The sequence below is a fragment of the Elephantulus edwardii genome, unplaced genomic scaffold (assembly GCF_000299155.1).
Source record: "Elephantulus edwardii isolate Elephantulus edwardi_28Jun2011 unplaced genomic scaffold, EleEdw1.0 scaffold00067, whole genome shotgun sequence".
Taxonomy (NCBI): Eukaryota; Metazoa; Chordata; class Mammalia; order Macroscelidea; family Macroscelididae; genus Elephantulus; species Elephantulus edwardii.
In genome coordinates, this window is record NW_006399817.1 from 4,623,567 (window position 1) to 4,643,177 (window position 19,611).

At 39.0% G+C, this 19,611-nt stretch overlaps 1 protein-coding gene across 1 annotated transcript in view; it reads right to left on the minus strand.

Annotated features, from left to right (window-relative positions):
- Positions 1-1,288: 1,288 nt before the first annotated feature.
- Positions 1,289-19,611, minus strand: part of MANSC1 (MANSC domain containing 1) — a 28,263-nt gene continuing 9,940 nt past the window's right edge. Inside the window, exons 4-8 of the mRNA XM_006888470.1 lie at positions 18,313-18,552; positions 15,034-15,058; positions 13,616-13,799; positions 10,407-10,547; positions 1,289-2,235 (exon numbers count right to left, since the gene is read on the minus strand). Coding sequence (XP_006888532.1) covers positions 1,289-2,235; positions 10,407-10,547; positions 13,616-13,799; positions 15,034-15,058; positions 18,313-18,552 — 1,537 coding nt within the window. The remainder of the gene's footprint in view (positions 2,236-10,406; positions 10,548-13,615; positions 13,800-15,033; positions 15,059-18,312; positions 18,553-19,611) is intronic.

Below are 19,611 nucleotides of genomic sequence, written 5' to 3' on the forward strand. Positions count from 1 at the left end.
CATTATAACTTAAAAAAACCCTAAAACTTTGATTTTTCATTCATAAAATTAGCAGTTTTGCCTGCATTTGATATCACCAAATCATCTGGTGCAAACTCCAAGTTTACTTTCAAGGTTTATAGTTTTTATTCCCAAAATAATATTTTACTGTTTTGGTGAAAGGTTTACACAGCAGTTTAGATTGGCAATAAACTATATCTAGACAAACTGTTCTGTGATGTTGGTTATATGACATTCTTCACAGTGCATGAACATTCTATTCTGTTTTGGTGGTTCCATTTCCATTAATCTAATTTCCTGCTTTTTTACCTTCCATCTTTGCTTTAAAGTAATTGTTGACCATTTGATCATTTTAACTACTTTTCCCCCCATTTTAACTATTTTTAAGTGTTTTCAATGACATTAATTACATTCAGCATGTTGTACAACTATCACTATCATTTATTTACAGAAGTTTTTCTTGGCCCCAAGCAAAAACTCAGTGCTGGAGTTAGTTTCTCCTTCATCCCAGACCCCTGGTAACACCGATAAACTTTTGTCTCAATGCATTTGTCTAGTCTAGATAATTCAAATATCCAAGCTTATACAACATTATTTGCTTAAAAAATAGTTAACTATGATAGACCCCAAAAGGAGCTGGTTATTTATCAGAACTGACTTATCATCTCCGTGTAGCCTAGAATTCTTTTCCAATTTTCCCAAAGGAATCTCTTTGCTCATTGATGGGAAAGGGGAGGAGGGAGTTGCCATTTATGGTTGAAACACATATTTTTGTCATTTAATCATTTTGCTGGTGGGAATAAATTGAAAGTTATCCAGCTGGATTTGTCACCTACAAGAACATTACTGAGTAACAAAAGATTTATTCAAATATATAATTGGAAAGAAATACATCTGGAATTAGTTTTATTGGAATTCATAAAAAGAAAAGTAAATCCATTAGAACTAATATCATAAGCAGTTGACTTTGTCTGAAACCAGAAATGTTAACAAATCTAAAAATCATAACCATTTTTCTTGACTATAACCCCTTGAGTTTTTCATCTCATATGGCAACTTGCTATATTACTTTAGATAGGACTTTGTTTTCAGGTATTATTTTAGAATTAGATCATCTGTAAGGCTTAATTTGGTTTCCCTTCCCTCTTCTTCTCAAAGAACAAACAAAAAGAAAATGGTAGCAGAAATGTTTCTGCCTTCAAATTATAATGTCCTGCTAAGATCAGTGAGTTAGCAGAAAGCATGCATTTGTGTTATTAGTTACCAAATCAGCTATCTAGCTTTGTCCTTAGATATCAATGTAGATCCCATTGATCAAATAATCTAGTCGTGAGTAACGTTTCCGGTGGAGGGATTCTGAAAGCATCCTCCCCAAGAGGACAAGGCCTATCACCAGGAACAGAATCCCAAAGATTAATGTTCCAATGAGGAGCCACTTTTCTAAGGGAAGATCATAGTGACTTTTAAGAACATTGTTCTGTGAGGAACTGCCTGGACTGGTCTTCTTGTTTTCCTCGGTAGTTTTATTTGTCAAAGAGGAATCCACATTTGATAGAGGAAGTGTAGCAAGGCTGTGTGCATCTGCAGTGTTCAGGATTGGGTTAGAGATTTTTCTAGAAGATATAATTTCTGGGGTGACTTTCAAGGCTGTAGGTGCCTGAATGGTGGTAGATCGAATTGCTGTTGTTGCTTGGGTGGTTGTTAGGCGATCTTGGAGTGTAATCACAGTATGTGTAAAAATTGTAGAAACCTGTTCTGTGGGAAAATGGGAAGTAATCGTTGTGGTAGGTGGAGGTGTGGTGGTCACCCGGGGTTGAGAAGTCCCAGCAGGTATCGTTGGGAAGTTGGGCTGGAGAACTGAACTTTTTGAAGTAATGGAGATGATATGTGGAGAAGCGGCAGTTGTTGTAGTTGGGAATGGAGTCATATTTTCAAGCAGCAGAGAAGTTATTTTTTGTTTTGGGGATAATTCTGAGCTCTGAGATAGACCTTTTTCTTTATAAACAGTAAACTGGGTACTTGTTTGATTATTAGTCTTGCCTAGTTTCTCCAAGTGATTTTTAGACCCAAACTTCTGAGAAACTGTATCTTTCCATAAGGTATCAGTGGGTTTTGAATGAGTGAGATGAGAGGGTCTGGAAGTGACTTCTTGTGAAGACTGCTGGCCATGTAAGAGGAAATCTTCTGGGGTGAGCTCTTGACTTGGCAAGTCAGTGCTGGTCAGAGGTGGGAAATCTGAAAACATAAAGAAAACAAAAGGCAGACTTAAATATGTCCAAAGTCAAATTGGTTGCCATGAAATCAATTCTAACTCATGGACAGTCCATGTTCTATAAAGTCTTACAGAACTTTATAACTCTTTGTAAGTTCAGAGCATGTTCTTGAAAGTTCTATAGTTTTCAATAGCTGATTTTTTTTTTAAATAAAGACTGCCAGTCACTTTCACCACCCATAAATTCCATTTCCATATAAATTAAGAACCACCAACACATCAGTTTGTCCAATAAGTCTGCAATCTGCTGATATCTGCTGTTTCACTGAACCTTTTATGAAATGGAAAAATACATATTGCCAAAGCAGTAACAGTACCTCCCTTCTAGAAGTGATGGATTTATTTCTAGGATGATAGGACAGAAGAAGACAGAAATGTGTGGAGGAGGAGCAGGCAAATGAAGGAAGAGTGAGAATGCTTAAGGAAGGAAACAGAGAAATTCAACCCCAGCAGCAAGAGGCTGGAGGAGATGGCCAGGGAAGAAAGCTGGACAGAGGTGATGTGGGCTGGAAGAACTAGACTGGCAAGGAGAAGCTTTTGTGAGGCCCAGTCCTGCAGGACATGACAGCATAACAACAGGAGTCAGATAACAACAGGGAAGCTAGCAATCCTAAAAAGAGATTTCACAATAGGAGCAACAGATGAGAAACAATATGGGGAGAAGAGGCAAATCTATGTGAGGGTAGTTTTGACAGGGAACAGGGAAGGAGTCAGGAGGGTCTGATCTGCAGACACTGAGGCCAAGGCAATGGCAAAAGGCTGGTGCCACTTTCCAATCAAACACAGAGGCATGGATTTTTAGCATCACATTCAGAGAAGGAAAACAATCTTGTATTTTAATTCTCAAAGATTCAAATCTTAAACCAAAGGTTTAGATTATGAGAACAATGGGAATAATCTTTAAAATCAAGAAATGCTAGATATTTTGGCCAGATCTCTCCGAGAAAAAGCAAGAAATCAGAAACTCCTGAATCCTGCTGAGAAGGGACCACTTTCAGACCTTCTCATGCTAGAGTATTCAGAATTCAGCTCTTAAGTCACACACCTCATTTATCACAGCACAACCAGAAAAAACATGTCAAGCAGGTGCCAGGAATAATGACTTTAATTGCTCCCTATTACTTGGCTAGCAAGTTCACCTCGACGAGAACTGCAGAAAACACAAGAAATGAAGCAGAGGAATTTCCGAGCATTATTGGCTCACTCTCTCTGTCCCATTACTCTTTCTTGATTTCCCTCATCGCTGATTTCCAAACCATGTCTTATTTTCTTTTCTCTTAAACAAAGAGATTCAAAAAGAACTTCAACATTTGTACCATTTTTTGCCTACTCTCTGTCACATCTCCAAGAGATCTTTTTGCTTTTTTAACCCATCTAGGACATACGCCAGCCAACTGCGGCCTTCAGGCCAAGTCTGCCCTAGACTTGTTTTCGTATGGCTCATGACCTAAGAATGGTTCTTGCATTTTTAAATAGTTGGAAAAAATGAAAAACAAATGTTTTGTGAAATGTGAAAATTGTATGGATGAAGCTCACATTTCAGTGTTCATAAATATATTTTATGGCATACACAGTGATTCTCCTTTGCATTTACATATCATCCATGGATGCTTTTTTTAAAATTTAAATTTTTTTTTATATTGGTTTACTTACAAAGTTAGTAGACACTATTTTTCATGCCAGATCTTTCTCATTTCCTTTACCCACCATGAATGCTTTTATACTCCAAGGACACTGTATGGTCCATAAATCAATACTTTGTCCACAAAGGCTTACGGAACCTAAAGTACTTAAATTTTTAAAAAGCTACACCTGATTGCCATGGAGTTGATTTCAACTCCTTGTGACCCTCCATCTAGAGTCTAAAACTATAGCTCTTCCTCTCATGGAGTATCTGGTGGGTTTGAACCACCAACCTCTCTGTTAGCAAACCAACACTACACTATTAGAGTTCTTTACTCAAACTTAATGCTGTCCAGTCAGAACTGACTCATGACTGAGCATTCACTGGGTCTTCAAAGGCTGTAAATATCACAGGAAGAGAATGCCCTTCTTTCTCCCTTGGAGACACTGGTGTATTCAAATCATCTTTGGGTGAGCAGTGAAACTTGCGATGTACTACCCCACCAGAGCACCCTAGAGCTTACATACTAGGTGGCCCTACTTAGATAAAGTCAGCCAACTCCTGCTCTAAATATAATACTCTAAAATAGAAGCTGGATGCCCGAAATACGTCTTTGTTCTAATAATGTGAAAGAAAAGACTTTCTGACATAGGATACTATCACCTGCACACTGCCATGTTATAAACACTATCTACCATTTTAGGTAAGCACTGGTGGCACAATGGTTAAGTGCTCAGCGGCTAACCAAAAGGCAATTTTAGCCCAATTATAGTCTAACCTTATGGGGCAGTTCTAGTCTTAGGGGCTCTCTGTGTTGAAAACTGTGGCAAAAAAACAAGAACAGCATTTTTAGGTAGAATCAGATATTTGGAAAGAAAAAATAATCCAGTAGGTATCAACATAGTGAATTTAAAAGCTAAAAAAGAGAAAGACTTAATAAGTAAATGTTCTGTGATGTGTGTGAAATCAGAACCAAAACAAGGCCATTGGCAAGAATGGCCAAAACAGATATTTTCCTTCTCAAGAATACAAGCTCACAAATAAACCAAAGCGAGGTCCAGCCCTGTTTCTTGATAAGATTCATCTATTGGCAAGGATCCCAGAGCCAGGCAGGGCTCCTTCACACCTGCTCCATTTAGCTCCCATTGATGTCTGCGACTGAGGCGTGGTGTTTTCATGGGAAACAGCCCTCTGCTTTAACTCCACTTCTGAGTTTCATTTTCAAGTGACTTCACTGAGTGAAAAAATTTGGGACAGACTATTACTTGCAACCAGCTGAGCAAATAGACTCCCAATTTATTCTATTTCTGAATTCCTCTATTCTTCCAGAATTTAGTAAAAAAGACATTCTGCAAAGCTTGGGGAAGAAAGAAAAAAAAAAAAAGATACCAAGCTATAGTGTTTTTGTAGAATATGAAGAGTCCTCTCTCATTTTTTTTTTCAGACTCTTAGCCTGAAAATAATAGTCAATCAATCAGTTACAGGAAATAGGGTTCATCCAGGAACAAATCATTAGACAGATCTCTAAATTTAATTTCACTTCAAACAGGACGTAGATAAGTCGTTTTAATGGGGGCAATCTCAATCTATGAACACATGCAGATTAATAAATAAAGACTCTGAATTACAAACACAATTTGTAAACATCCTGTAGATATAAACAGTCCACTGTACTTTATGTCAAAGGTTAGTCTCACTTGCCCCTAGATGGCACATCAACTTGTTCTGGGCTAATCTCGCCCCCTGGTGGCCACTACAAACAATTTTCTCTGTTCCCCGTTTCATTACTTTCACATATTAAAAAAGTTTTATACCCAAGCCAAGTTCCCTTGCTCCTATTTCCATTGGGGAGAATCCTTATCATATATTTATCCTTTATACAAGTATTAAAAAAAGTATTTTGAAAAACAAAAAGCAAACTGAACTATCATTTCCATCATCATACCCTATTGTTGTGTACCCTCAAGTTGGCATGATCCTTTAGCAAGTTTTCAGAGGCAGTAAATCGCATAAGAGGAGACTGCCTGGCTTTCTCTCACAGAGCAGCTGGTGGATTCCAATTGAAGCCTTTGAGTTGGCAACGCAGCTCATTAAAACTAGGCCACCAGAGCTCCCGATATATCATATTATAGCAATTGTTACTATTTCGGCAAACAGGTTGGGAGGAGGGAGATTTATTTTCATATGATTGCAAAATAATGAGGTAGTTTTCACTTGAAATTCAGTTAAGAGTTCGTTTATTTATAAACAGCAAAATTTATTTTTATTCTCTGCATTCTATTCTGTCAAGTAGAACCAACCAGTCCCTGATAATTGGACATGTTTTGGCACCTCTAATTTTGCACTTTTTAGACTAATGATACAATAAACAGATTGACATGGACAGTTTATTCCTGTTTTAAAATTTTGTCATTCCTTAGTATGTAGGTGCAGCTACAGAAGTAACTACCTATAATCTTTTTTAACATTGTGTATTAATTATGCAATATACAACAGATATTAGAAATAAGCACTGAAAGTGGAAGAAATCACAGAATGCAGCAGAAAAGGTAATACAACTAGGCAACAGAGGGGAGATATGATGTCCACTTTTCAAAATATGGAAGGATCTAGAGAAGATCAGATCTTCATGTCAGTGTCTGGAGCTTTGACCTCTCCTTGGAAACAGACTGGGATATTCAGTCCCTGCTGGACACTACTTTGAGGGCTCTGCAATGTGCAGGATGATCAAAGAGCAGGAACAGCCAAATCCACAACTACAATATCGATTCTCAATGCTTTTTCCAAAAGTATATTTACACAGAGACAGTAAAAGCAAAGGTGTCACAGAGAATAGGGGCAGCCTCCATGGATGCTGAAGGAGAGGATATGGCCCTGTCCTTAGAAAAAAGCCTTGAGTGCTCTGAGAAGTCTAATTTGTCCTATGCCATATCTTTTCATATTGATGTTTACGTCACTTTTTGGGGAAACTTTTACAGATGATCATGCTTCATAGTCTTTTTTAAGGGAATGTTTGATACATCAGGTTTCCATGGAAAAAACTCAGACACAGCCTTCCCCAGAGGATGAAGCAGTCAGTACTCAGTCCTCAAAGTAACTCACTGCCCAATCCTCAAACTGCTTTTCCTCAATTCTTTACTGTCTAATTGAATCACTCATCAAAATCTCGGCCTCAGTATCTCTTTCTCCCCTAACTCTTGCTTATAAGGGAACTTGAGTCAAAAGAGAACTTTGATTCCACTCCACTGCTCAATCTTCAAACTGCTTTTCCTCAAATCTTCCCTATCTAATCACTCATCAAAATCTAGCCCTCTTTATCTCTCTTTCCCCCCCACCCCCTTACCTTCTATCAACAAATCCTCCACTCTATCAACAAGTCTTGTAAACTCTACCTCCAGCACAGTTCATATGTCCATCTCCTCTCCTCTGCCGCCTTCCATGTCCACATTACCATCACTCATCTTGATCTTGCCATACCTTCTAAATGGTCTTTCCACTTTGCCTCTTACTACTGCATCTTTGTCCATTCCCAAAAGAGTAGCCACAGGGATCTTTGCAGAATCACATCTGTAACACTGTGTCACATGCCTACTTAGAAACATCCATTCTTTCATAGACCCAAAACAAAAACTCTCTACCCTGGTTTCAGAGCCCTGATAGCACAACAGTAGGACACCTGACTGCTAACTGAAAGGTTGGCTGTTTGAACTCATAAGGGGTACCACTTGATGATTTACTCTGGCAACAGTTATAGCCTAGAAAACCCAATAAGGCAGTTCTACTCTGTCATGTGGGATTGCTAGAAGTAAAAAAATAATCTTAACAGCATCTAAACAACCCCCCCCCCCAGGTTTTGCAAATCTTTATGTGATGTGGCTCTTCTCAAGCTCTGCTAGTTCATTATGTGTCTGCCATGCTGGGATTAGAATTTTTATTCCTCAAACATTTCACTATCATTCTGCCTTAGGAGCTTGATGGCTTTTCCCTCTTAGGGGAAAATATTCCCAGAATTCTCTCACACTTGCTCCTTCTTGGTGTTCGAATCTCATCTTACACATAATCTTTTTACAGGTTTCTCTGTGGTAATCTACTGCATTGTCCTACTTCAATTCTTTGCACAGCATTAATGATTACATTATAGTTTTACTGATTTTTATTCCTTATCATCTCCCCCCCCCACTAGAATCTAAATTCTAAAAGTGAGAGCCTTGTTTTTATGTAATGTGTTTGGCACATTCCATCATGTGAATGTACCACACAATTTCTCAATCCATTCGGTGGTGGCTGGACATTTGGGCTGTTTCCATGTTCTTATCATAGTGAATAACAGTTATGAACACTGATGTACAAATCTCTGTTTGTGGCTCAATTCTTAATTCCTTGGTGTATATTCCTAGTAGGAGTGGCATCCACTTCCTAAACCACATGCCTCTGAAAACTCAGGGAACTTGACGAAATGACAATAACTATAGAAAGGCTTCATGCCTTTTGTTCATAGGGTCGTTATGAGTCGTGCTCAATGTGACGGCAATAAACAACAACAACAACAACAATATTCTTAGTAGTGAAATAGCTGGACCATTTGGAATACTATGCAGTATTCAGGTGCAACAGTTTTGAAAAATACTGTGTAACTTGGGAAAGGCTGGAGAGCATTACGCTGAGTGCACTAACACAGTCTCATAAGAACAAATACTGCATAAGACCCTTACTGGGAAAAAAAGGATAACTAGTAAAATATGCACAGGAACTCAAGGGGGGAGGACGGAGGAGCGAAGAGGTGAGGATACACTAGAGGTGAAACCACAGGGTTGCATAGGTTGGTAGGTGGAGGGAGGAGGGGAAGCAAGTGGGAAGGATTTGGGCAAAAAAGGTAAGGACGGGCAAGGTCCAATGGTGACTAATTTTATAAAATGTAAGAATGATTATATGAAATACAATGTGAATGAAGAATAGTGTGAAACACAATGTATATAAGCTTTATAAGCAAACCAATTTAAAAAAAGTGTTTGGCACTAAATTGAGCCAGACAATCCAATTCAATTCTGTTTTCTCACTAACTACAATTGCAATGGTGCTTCTTCTCACCAAAGCTGCCAGTGCTCACAAGTCTTCTAGACTGCTTCATTCTTGGCACATGCAAAATACATTCACTCTGTAAAACTATCCCAAAGGCCTTAAATGCATTCTAAGCTCAAAATCTAATCATCTGAACAATCTAAATCAAATATGAGTGAGACTTTAGACATATCCCATCCTGGGGAAACTAATCTTCATTTGTGAATCTGTGTCCCTCAGGGTCTAGACAATAAATTCAGTTTGATATAAAAAATGATTATGTAACACTTGAAACTTAATAGCAAATATACAAGAGTTGTATGTATTGATACAGATCTTACCCCTTTTAAAACAGGTTAATTCTAGAGATCTGGCATCCTGGACATGTAGTTGGCAACCTTTAATCCAGAGTTGCCAACATTGTTCTAAAAAGTTGTTTCCAAATGTTTTCATAGTCTGTCTGCTTATTTTATGAATGTTTAAAAAAAATCAAAACACATGCAAAAAATGTTATTTTGAAAAGTGGAAAATGCAGGGAATAATGTTGTGTTGTTGTTATGTGCCATCGAGTCGCTTGCGACTCATAGCGACCCTATGTACAACAGCCCTAAACTCCGCTCTGTCCTGTGCCAATCGCACTGTCTCTGACACTCCCATCCCAATTATCCCAGTCACTGAATCAATCCACCTCATAGAGGGCCTTCCTCTCCTGCGCCGTCCCTCCACCCTCCCAAGCATGATGTCCCTCTCCAAGGACCGGTCTCTCCTCACATGTCCAAAGTATGTCAGACAAAGCCTCAGAATCCACCCGGTTTAACCCTTTCCAGGACAAATCTGTTCCTTTTCCTAGCAGTCCATGGTATTCTCAATACTCTTCTCCAGCACCACAGCTCAAGGGCATCAATTCTCCTTCTATCCTCCTTGGTCATTGTCCAACTCTCTGATGCATAACAAGTGATTGTGAAGACCATGGCCTGTATCAAATGCACCTTAGTCTCCAGGGAGACACCACTGCTCTTCAGTACTTTGGAGAGGTCCCTAACAGGTGACTTTCCCATGGCAACACAGGGAATAATAAAGAATTTTAAAAAAACAAAAAAAAAAACCCACACCACTCATATTAACACTAGAGAGCTCTGGTGGTAAGAAGCCTAGTGGTAAGAAGCTGCACTGCAATTCCAAAGGCACAGGGTTTGAATCCACTAGCTGCTCAGTGAGAGAACAATGGGTATTCTCTGCCCGTGAGATTAACTGTCTCTCAAAACCCAGATGGAGGATCAGCTCTGGGTCGGTTCTGACTCAATGGTACATAACAACAACTGAATTTTATATCATGATGTTTTTGGTTATGCCTCCATATTTTTAACAATGTTATTTAGATCTGTAGAAAGTCTTTCACATAAGCCATATCCCTAAATAATTTAAATCACAAAGGTGTAGCATTTTCATTACCTCTAATTATCCTGTAACTCATAAGCCCCTTTGCTGGTTTGAGTGGACAAGCTTCCTCACTGGGACAGAAAAACAGGTAGCAGTTGGGGTGTCCAGTTGTTTTTCGAGTGTCGAATATCATCAAGTTACACACTTTGTCTCCTACAAAGAGAGGTTTCATATGCATTATTGTGAAACAGGATTTTATAAAGAGTGTGGCAAGTAGGAAGAACTTCATTTATTCTCATATCCAACACAAACACTTTTGTTTGCTATCTCGCTGACTGCTGAATCATTTCCCTTAATCACTGAAAGCAATTTTTAAAGTCATTGGGTTTTATAACATGAATAAAGATAATTTTTGGCAAAGTAAATTTTTCATAATACATTTAATTCTTTAGACATAAACCTTCTATTTGCTAAAAATATCAAGCAAAATATACACAGAAATAATGGTTTTGCAAACTTATGTTACAAGTTAGAATTGAAGAAGTGGATTTAACCCTAACAATTTCATGTACTCTTTATCTAGAAAGCTTTTCCGACACTGACAAACAATGTTGCTCTTCTTAGGAGCCTTGGATTTGGTTCTGACTCTCTGACCCTCTGGCCACCAGAATGATACACTGCCCTCCATGCCACCCTCACAATCGCTGCAGCCCTGGTGCCCACAGTTATAGCCTGGCCTTCTGAGGTCAGGTTACAGACCTTGTGTCATTCTCTAAAGGGATTTTAGTGTATGGAACCCAAAGTGTATCTATTTTTTAATTCTCCCTTGCTATTTATTCCTCATCACTTATGCTTTTCTCATTTTCTTCCTTACATTTAACTCTTAACTTCCATTTCAGGCTTCTTTTTCTTTTCCATTCCGTAGAAATTAAGCTTTCTACTCACATGGCTTACAGTTGGCTTTGGCCTCAATATGGTTACAGAGGTCTCCCATGTTGGTCTATAACCCTTAAACCAAAAGAAACCAAAATTCCACTGCTATTAAGTTGATTCCAGCTAAAAGTGATCCTGTAGATCAGAGCAGAACTTCCCATAAGGTTTCTAAGGCTTTAAATGTTTACAGAAGGAGACGACTAGATCTTCCTTTCTCTGAACACTTGGTGGGTTTGAACCATCAACTCTTTGGTTAGCAGAAGAAATCTTTAACCATTATCCCACCAGAGTGCCTCTTGAACTAAAATGTTGTTGCTGTTAAGTGCCACTGAGTTGACTATAACTCACAGTGCCCCTATGGACAACAAATCTGAACCTTGTCCCATCCTGTGCCATCTTCACAAACTCTGATAAGTTCAAGTCCACTACTACAGACACTGTCTCAATCCATCTTGTTGAGACTCTTGTTACTGATCCCTCTAGGGATCAGTATATCTGTAGCGAAGGAGAAAGATGGTTAATCTCCTCCTGTGTGACTTACAGCCTCGGAAAACTCTATGGAGGGTCAGCCTTGTAGTAATGAGCTGAGTTGCTGATATATGAAGGAAGATTGAAGACTGTCTTGGTTCTTAAAAAACTGTTGAGTCAGAATTGCACCATAGCCAGGTTTTCAGAAGCAGTAAATCACGTGGGAGGAGACTGTCCATCTTTCTCCTATGGAGGCTTAATGGTAGGGAGTTGCACTACCAACTGCAAGGAAACTGGGTTTGAATCCATCAGTTGTTCCAAGAGAGAAAGGCAGGAAGTCCTCTCTCAAACGATTTACTGCCTTTAAAACTCATTGGGGTTTCAGTTATATGTTGGTTACGACTTGACAGTACACAACCACAGGCAGGCAATGGTTTCTAGAGGAATACATACTAATTATTACAAAGCATGCTATGCCAGCCAGAGAACCACTTCTAATTAGCCACCATCAGAGATCAATTTCTGCTCCCTACTCTGTTGTCCCATGGGAAATAGGAGTAAAAAAAAAAAAAAAAATCTCTGAAGAGTTTTCATTTTGTTCTCTTTCCACTATTCAGATCACAAAAGTTAGTTACTCTTGCTCTTGCTTGTTCAATAGTGTGAAAATTCTGTAATGTTATTTCTTTTTGGTACTTTGATAAATGGGAAAGGTTCACAAGTTTTTCATATTGTATGCAAAATTGTTTATCCCTTATATTTATATGATTTTTTTCTAGAGTCCATGACTATGATTAAATTATTAAAATGCCTTGTGAATCCTGGATTTGCTTACAACTAAGCAGTAACAGAATTTTTGCTTATAGAATAAAGTAGCAAAAGGTCTTTTAAAAAACAAAACAAACCACAATCTAAAAGTCCATGATGGAACAACGGAAAAATGCAGGATTTCCTGTGCTGCCAGGAAACACTCAAGCTCACAGCATTCAGTACTGTTTGCAGGTGATATTTGTATTTCAGAGTTGATGTCAACATTTATGGGAACACTAAAAATTTAAAGAATATTCTGTAACTTCCTTAAATTACTTCTATAAATCGTGCCCAATGGCATATTTAAGTAGAATTTTTATTTTCAATATCCTAGATGCCTTCTAGAACACTACATCAGTATTTTTCTACACTTTGTCCGAGTCACTGATGGTGACACACACCCTCACTAGTCACTTTCAGCTTAGGGAAGGGAGGGCTCATTTGTTAATACATTTTTATTGTTGTTAGTGGTCATGAAGTAGCTCCCTAAATCATGGCAATCTCATTTATAATGGACTGCATCATTTATATGGTCAGTTATGGCTGGAGCAGTATAATAATCCACAGGGATTTCATTGGCTGATTTCAGAAATTGCCAGGCATTTCTTCCTATTCTGTTTTTATCTCGAAGCTTATTGCAACTTGCTCAGAATCTTAACACCATGCTAGTCTCCACTGGTAGTAGACAGGTGGTGGCTGGTCATGTGATACACTGGCCAGAATCCAACCCAGGTCTCCTGCATGGAAGGTGGGAATTTTCCTTCTGATCTACCACCATCCCCACTGTAGGTAAGTATTCCAAGTGATTCTGCCACTTAATCTAATAATAACAATTGGTATACACTATTTGGGAGCAGAAGTGGCATCCCCTTCTTAAACAGCATGCCTCCAGAAACTCTATGAACTTTGATAAATGATGGTTGTAGAGGGCTTCAGGCCTTTTGTTCATAGGGTCGCTATGAGTTGTGCTCGACTCGAAGTCAATCAGCAACAACAACATATACTATTTAGCTCCACCAACAGCTTTTTATGTCACACAACAAATGGAAATGTACAGATGCCAAAAGATTTACCTGCTATGTCTTTAGTTGAGCAGCATGAATTAATGCAGTCTTCCTGAGTTAAAGTGTATATGGGCTCATTGCCCCTGATTCCCTTAGAAAGAGATGACTGGATGTCAATGACAACATCTTGTAGACTCTTGGAGGAGCAACTCTGGCTGGCACACAGCCTTAGTGATAGGAAGGCAATTACTAAAAAAATACACATTGAGCTATGTTCTTCCCTGCAAAACATTTTAAATTTCTGTTTAGTCTTGATCCTCAAAGGTCAAGTATGATCATCCCTCTGGTCTTAGTTTGCTTCAAGAAGGACTGCACAGATGATGAAATTTCTTTCTAGAGCACAAAACAAAAAAATAATCATCAATGAGTTGTGTTTGTTTTAGCAAACCTAGTGAAAAAAAAACATTTCATTTCCTTCAAAAGCACAAAGATGAACAAGTATTTTTCATTTATTTGAGACAACTTTTCATTACAAATTGGCAAATAATAAATACAAACATGATATTCCTGCTTAAAAGCATTAATGGTTTAAAGATAAGAGTCTATGAGGAAATGCCTCTGAATTCTTGAGCCTTCCTTCTTCTTGCTTCTCCTCTTCAGATACAGATGGGCAGATAAACACTCTTTACTCACTGATGAATGGGGGATAACAGGTTTGAGCATATTTCCTTTCAGATCCAAAACTTAGCATTGTGCTAAATGAAGTATATATATTACCCTAACCTTTTGATTAGCTCTACATAAAGGCTGTTTCCCTATTTTATAGATGAGGAAACAGGTAAGCTTTATTTTTGCTAACTGTTCTTAAGTACCAAATCATAAATAGAAAACTATTATAATCAACTTTTAAGAATTTATAGTGGCAAGAAGCTGCACTGCAATCCCGAAGGCACGCAGTTCAAATCCACCAGATGCTCTGCTGGGGAAGGACGGGCCATCTCCTCCTGTGACAGTTGGAATCCGATTCGACAGTACACAACAACATCAATAAAAATAAACAAATAAAATTTTTTAAAAAGACACTTTAAAAAAAGAATTTATTAGTCCGCAAGGGAAATATTTTGGCTCTGCTGATGGAAACCTTAGGAGCAGCTGCTCTTTCTTTACTCTGGTGGTTCTGTCTGTAGCAAGTTGCATAGTGAACCTAAAAGTGATGCTTTTCTGGCAGTTCAAATCCACCCCTAGCTCCTTGATTGAAAAGTAGCAATCTCCTCTCATTGCTGTTGAGGCTGTGGAGCAACATAAACCCTTAGATACTGCTGGTAAGATTGCTAAATGGTACAGTTACTTTGGAAGAAATTTTTACAAAATTAAACTTAATCTTAGTATATGACTCAGGATTTGTGCTTCTCAGTACTTACCCAAAGGTTTTGAAAACTTATGCTCATGCAAAAACCTGTTTATAAAAGTTTTATTCATAATTGCACCAAACTATAAGCAACTATGGTGCACCTCAATAGGTAAATTATCCATTATCCACACAATGTGGCACATCCATAAAATGGAACATTATTCAGTGATAAAAAGAAATGAACTATCAACCCACAAATGGTATATAAAATTGGCCTAATGGTAAGGAGTTGTGCTGCCAACCCAAAGGTACCTGGTTCAAATTCATCAGCTGCTCCAGGGGAGAAAAATGGGCAACCTCCTCCCCTGTGACTTACTCTGAAAATCTGCTATGGGTCAGATCCAAATGACCAGCACAAAACAACAACAAAGTGGAAGAAGTCAGCTTTAAAAAGGCTACATATATACTATAGAACATTCTGGGAAATGCAAATCTAGAGGCTATAAAAAGATCAGTGGTTGTCAAGGACTGGAGGAGAGGGATGAACAGGTGAAGCAGATTTTTTTTTGTGTGTGAAGCAGATTCTTAGGGCTGTAAACTACTCTCTAATAATTGATAGATAATATACATTTTTATAACCTATAGAAGTATATAATACAAAGAAATGCTAATGTAAACTACAGATTTGAGTTAATAACATAAAAGACAAACTACTACTGATAACTATATATAAACTATCTAGTGGAGAAATGATGAAAGTTATACAGGTGTTCAGGTCTTTTGTTCATAGGGTCACTATGAGTTGTTTATGACTTGATGACACTTAACAATAACAACAACAGTAATAGAATACACATGTAATATCCTCCTTGCTCTATTGTGTCCAACTTCTAGAAATAACAATAATACTGTTTTTCACCTGCTAGTCTCTATGCTAATCACTCTTATGTCTATCAATTAATACTTCCAAAACTCCTGAAACAGATCCCACTATAATGCCCAACTTTAGTTTTAAAAGACAAACAGTTGTGATAAACTATGCTCCTGTTAACCTAGTAAATATAAATGTTGTTGGTTTTAGCTGCCATCAAGTCAAGTACAACTTCATAGTGACCCTATGAACAGCAGATCTAAACACTGTCCTATCCCGTGCCATCCTCACAATCTCTTAACACACACAAGCCCATTGCCGCAGTCACCATGTCAACTCCCATGGTTGAGGGCCTTCATCTCCTTTGCCACCCCTCCAACTTCCTAAGCATGATGTCCCTTTCCAAGGAATAACTTCTCCTAGCAACATGCCCAAAGTATGTGAGACAGAGCTTCATCTAATAATTGACATAATTTTGTGGAGTGTACAAGTCCCTTGTTTGCATAAGCATCTTACAATCAGCTGCTCACCTAAAAGTTCAGTGGTTTGAACTAACACAGCTAGAAGTTCTGACAATCTGCTTCTATAAAGATTACTGCCAAGAAATCCTCATGGAGAAGCTCAACTCTATAATACATGAGGCCACAATGTGTTACAACTGACCTAATGACAAGTTTTGGTTTTTTGCTTGAGTGTAAAAGATAGCTTGAAAACATTCTGTGGTTTCTGTTAAGTCCTGGTAAAACACTCAATTGCTAACTGAAAGGTCAGATTAGAAAATACCCGTCTGTGCTGTAAGAGAAAGATGTGGCAATCCGCTTTGATAAAGATTTACAACTTTGGAAACTGTGGAGCAGCTTGTTGTCCCATAGAGTTGTTATGAGCCAAAACCTACTCAATGGCAATCACATTTGAATTTGGTGACTTCTGTGATTAGTTGCCATCAGATCAGTTCCAATTTATGTTGTTATTTCGGTGCAGAATAGAACTGCTCCACACTATACCCAAGGCAGTGCACTTTAAAAAGCACATCAATCGATCTGACCTTCAAAGATTTTCTGGGCAGATTGGAAGTCCCAGTTTTTTGGCTAGTGGTAAAGCACTTAAGAATTTGTGCCACCTGTGATTTCCACTCTTAGCAAATGACAGGTGTTGCTAATACTACTGTGGCTTGTTGCCTATATCCTTCCTGATGGAAGAGATTCAGTTAGAGATTAGTGGGGGGGAAAATAACATTTTCCACGCAAGTTAATAGACTTCTTTAGTGTTGTCCATGAACAACACCTTAAGAATTTTAGCATACAAACTACCTACCGTGCTCTCATGGTCTATCAGGCCAATACTTTACTTTGAATGGATTCTGACATTGTCGATATTCAACTTTTTTTGCAAAGGAATATCAACTATGTAAGTGGATGGGGACCTACCAGGAGCTGTATTTTCAGTATGAAACATCTTTATAATTCCTGCATTGCTAGAAATACTGAAAAGTTTATTTCACTAAAGATAGTAAAAAAATAGTAGGTACATAAATACTTTTACCCATTATTTGCTATGTACTGACATGCATCAGAGGTCAGTTCAAGACCACCACAATAATGCAATTCACATCAATGTTTTGGTGTCATGGTGCATATAAAATATTTATTTACACTATTAAGTCTACTAAATGTGCAACAGCATCATGAAAAATAGGTGTGCAACAGCATTATGGAAAAGCTTAAAATGTCAGAATTAAGCAAGAAACGAGCATGTGCTATTAGAAAAATGGCACTGAAAGGCTTACTCTAGGCTGGGCTCCCATAGGGCTTCAATTAGTGAAGAAGAAACAACAAAACCCCTGCAATATTTGTTAAGAACAATAAAAAGAAATTTACCTTAAGCTCCTATTTAAGTCTTTAAGGTACAAAGTCAAGTTGAATTATGTCAACAAGAGAAAAAGGATAAAAAAAAAGAGAGAGAGAGAGAGAGAGAGAGAGAGAGGATCCATGTAGGAGGAAGAGAGTACCTGAGCTTTAATGCCTACTTAACTATAGTTACTAAACCATATTTATATAAAATTATTCAATACTGGAAATTACTTTATTCTTAGCATGACTTAATCTAATAGAACGCTAAAATTGTACACACACCCCACACACATACAAACATACCCAAGAGAGCATTAGACAATTAACAGGCTCAATAAGGAATACTTGAGACAAACAGTATTTTTTTTTTAAAAAAGATGGGAACGATTTCTTTCCTTTCAGGTTATGTATGTTGTTTACTCATCCATTCTTCTGTATCTCCTTTTGATGCCAACCCGAAGCCCGTGCCAACTATGACAGGTGCTTCTGCGCCTCTCTGGAGCTCCCCTGTGGGGTTCTGCCGCGATGCAGAGATCTGATCAGCCCTTTATTCATCCCAGTTGGGTCCTCCACAACCTCCTATATGGAAGGTGGAAGCTGGACACCAAGGAGGGAGGCGGGCATCTCTCCTAGAAGGTGACAACGCCGTCAAGCCCCGCGCCTGGAGGGGAGGGAAGGGGAGGACCGCCCTTACCTGACAGCAAGAGGACCCTTGCTGTCCTCCGAATGCGAGGCCAATTCAGTTATGAGAGGGCGAAGGAGCAAAGGATGCACAGCAGGGTCTAAGCGAGGAATGTCTGGGAGGCTCCGCAGCGCCTGCACTGGCCCGGCAGGTTTTATTGTTATCAAGTTCCTGCTTCCGTTGCAGCCTGTGAAAGTTTGCAGTGGGGAGGGCACATTCCTGCCCGCAAGCCCTGCAACCCGGAGCTGCTTCCTAGAAAAACAAAGCGAGCTCCCTTGGCCCAGGGAATGCAGCCGTGTGATCCTTTTCGCAATGGCTCCAGGATCCCGAGGCTAAGGATGAGCCGGGGGACCCCGCTGCCCAGACCCCACTCACCTAATCCGGGGTGGGCACAGGGATGGCTCGTGGATGCGACCCTAGTGGTTGCGCAAAGTTCTGCAGCTGGCGCCTTCTCACATCCTGGAGGCGGGAGCCCGCGCACAAACACGTGGTGAAAAAGTCAACCGCAAAAATGGATATGGTGAGAAATAAATAGGCCTGCCATTCCTGGTTCTAGCTTCCGAGTTTCTTTTCTGGAGGCGTCCACATTTTTTTTATATTCATAAATTTGTCTTCCATTTTACTTGGCATGTTTATGAGAATGATGATTCCTGTTTTGATAAACTGGAAGTATGAAGGGTCCTCAGAGTAGCCATTTCTTACGGGAAATTCAAGAAAGGAAATGGCTGGTGCTCATATTACTGAGATAAGAGGGGGAGCAGCTGGGATAGAGGGACAGAGAGGAAAACAGATGGCAAAATGTTTTTGTTTGTTTTTGAAACGTCAGGCATAATGATGAAATTGTTGAGGTGGCCACTACAGGACTCTTGCTTAAATTCTAATTGCGAAATTATTAAGGTGCTCCTTATTCAGGCCAGGGTCAGTTTCAGTCATTTGCTGTGCATCTCAAGAGCTGGACAATGAATAAGGATGGCAGATGAACTGATGCCATTGAACTGGGTTTTCTTGGAGAAGAGTACTGAATAGCCCATGGACTACCAGAAGAACAAACAGATATGTCTTGGAGAAAGTGCAGCCGGAGTGCTCCTTGGAGGCAAAGATGATGAAATGTCATCTTACATACTTTGGGCATATAGCTAAGAGAGATTATTCTTTGATGAGGGACCTCACACTTGGGAACGTGGAGAGTCTCCAAAAGAGAGAAGATCCTCAGCCAGATGGTTTGACCCAGTGAAAGTGGCAATGGGTTTGTGTGTGTCAGAGATTGTGAGACTGGCACAGGATAGGGCAGTGTTCAGAGCTGTTGTTCAT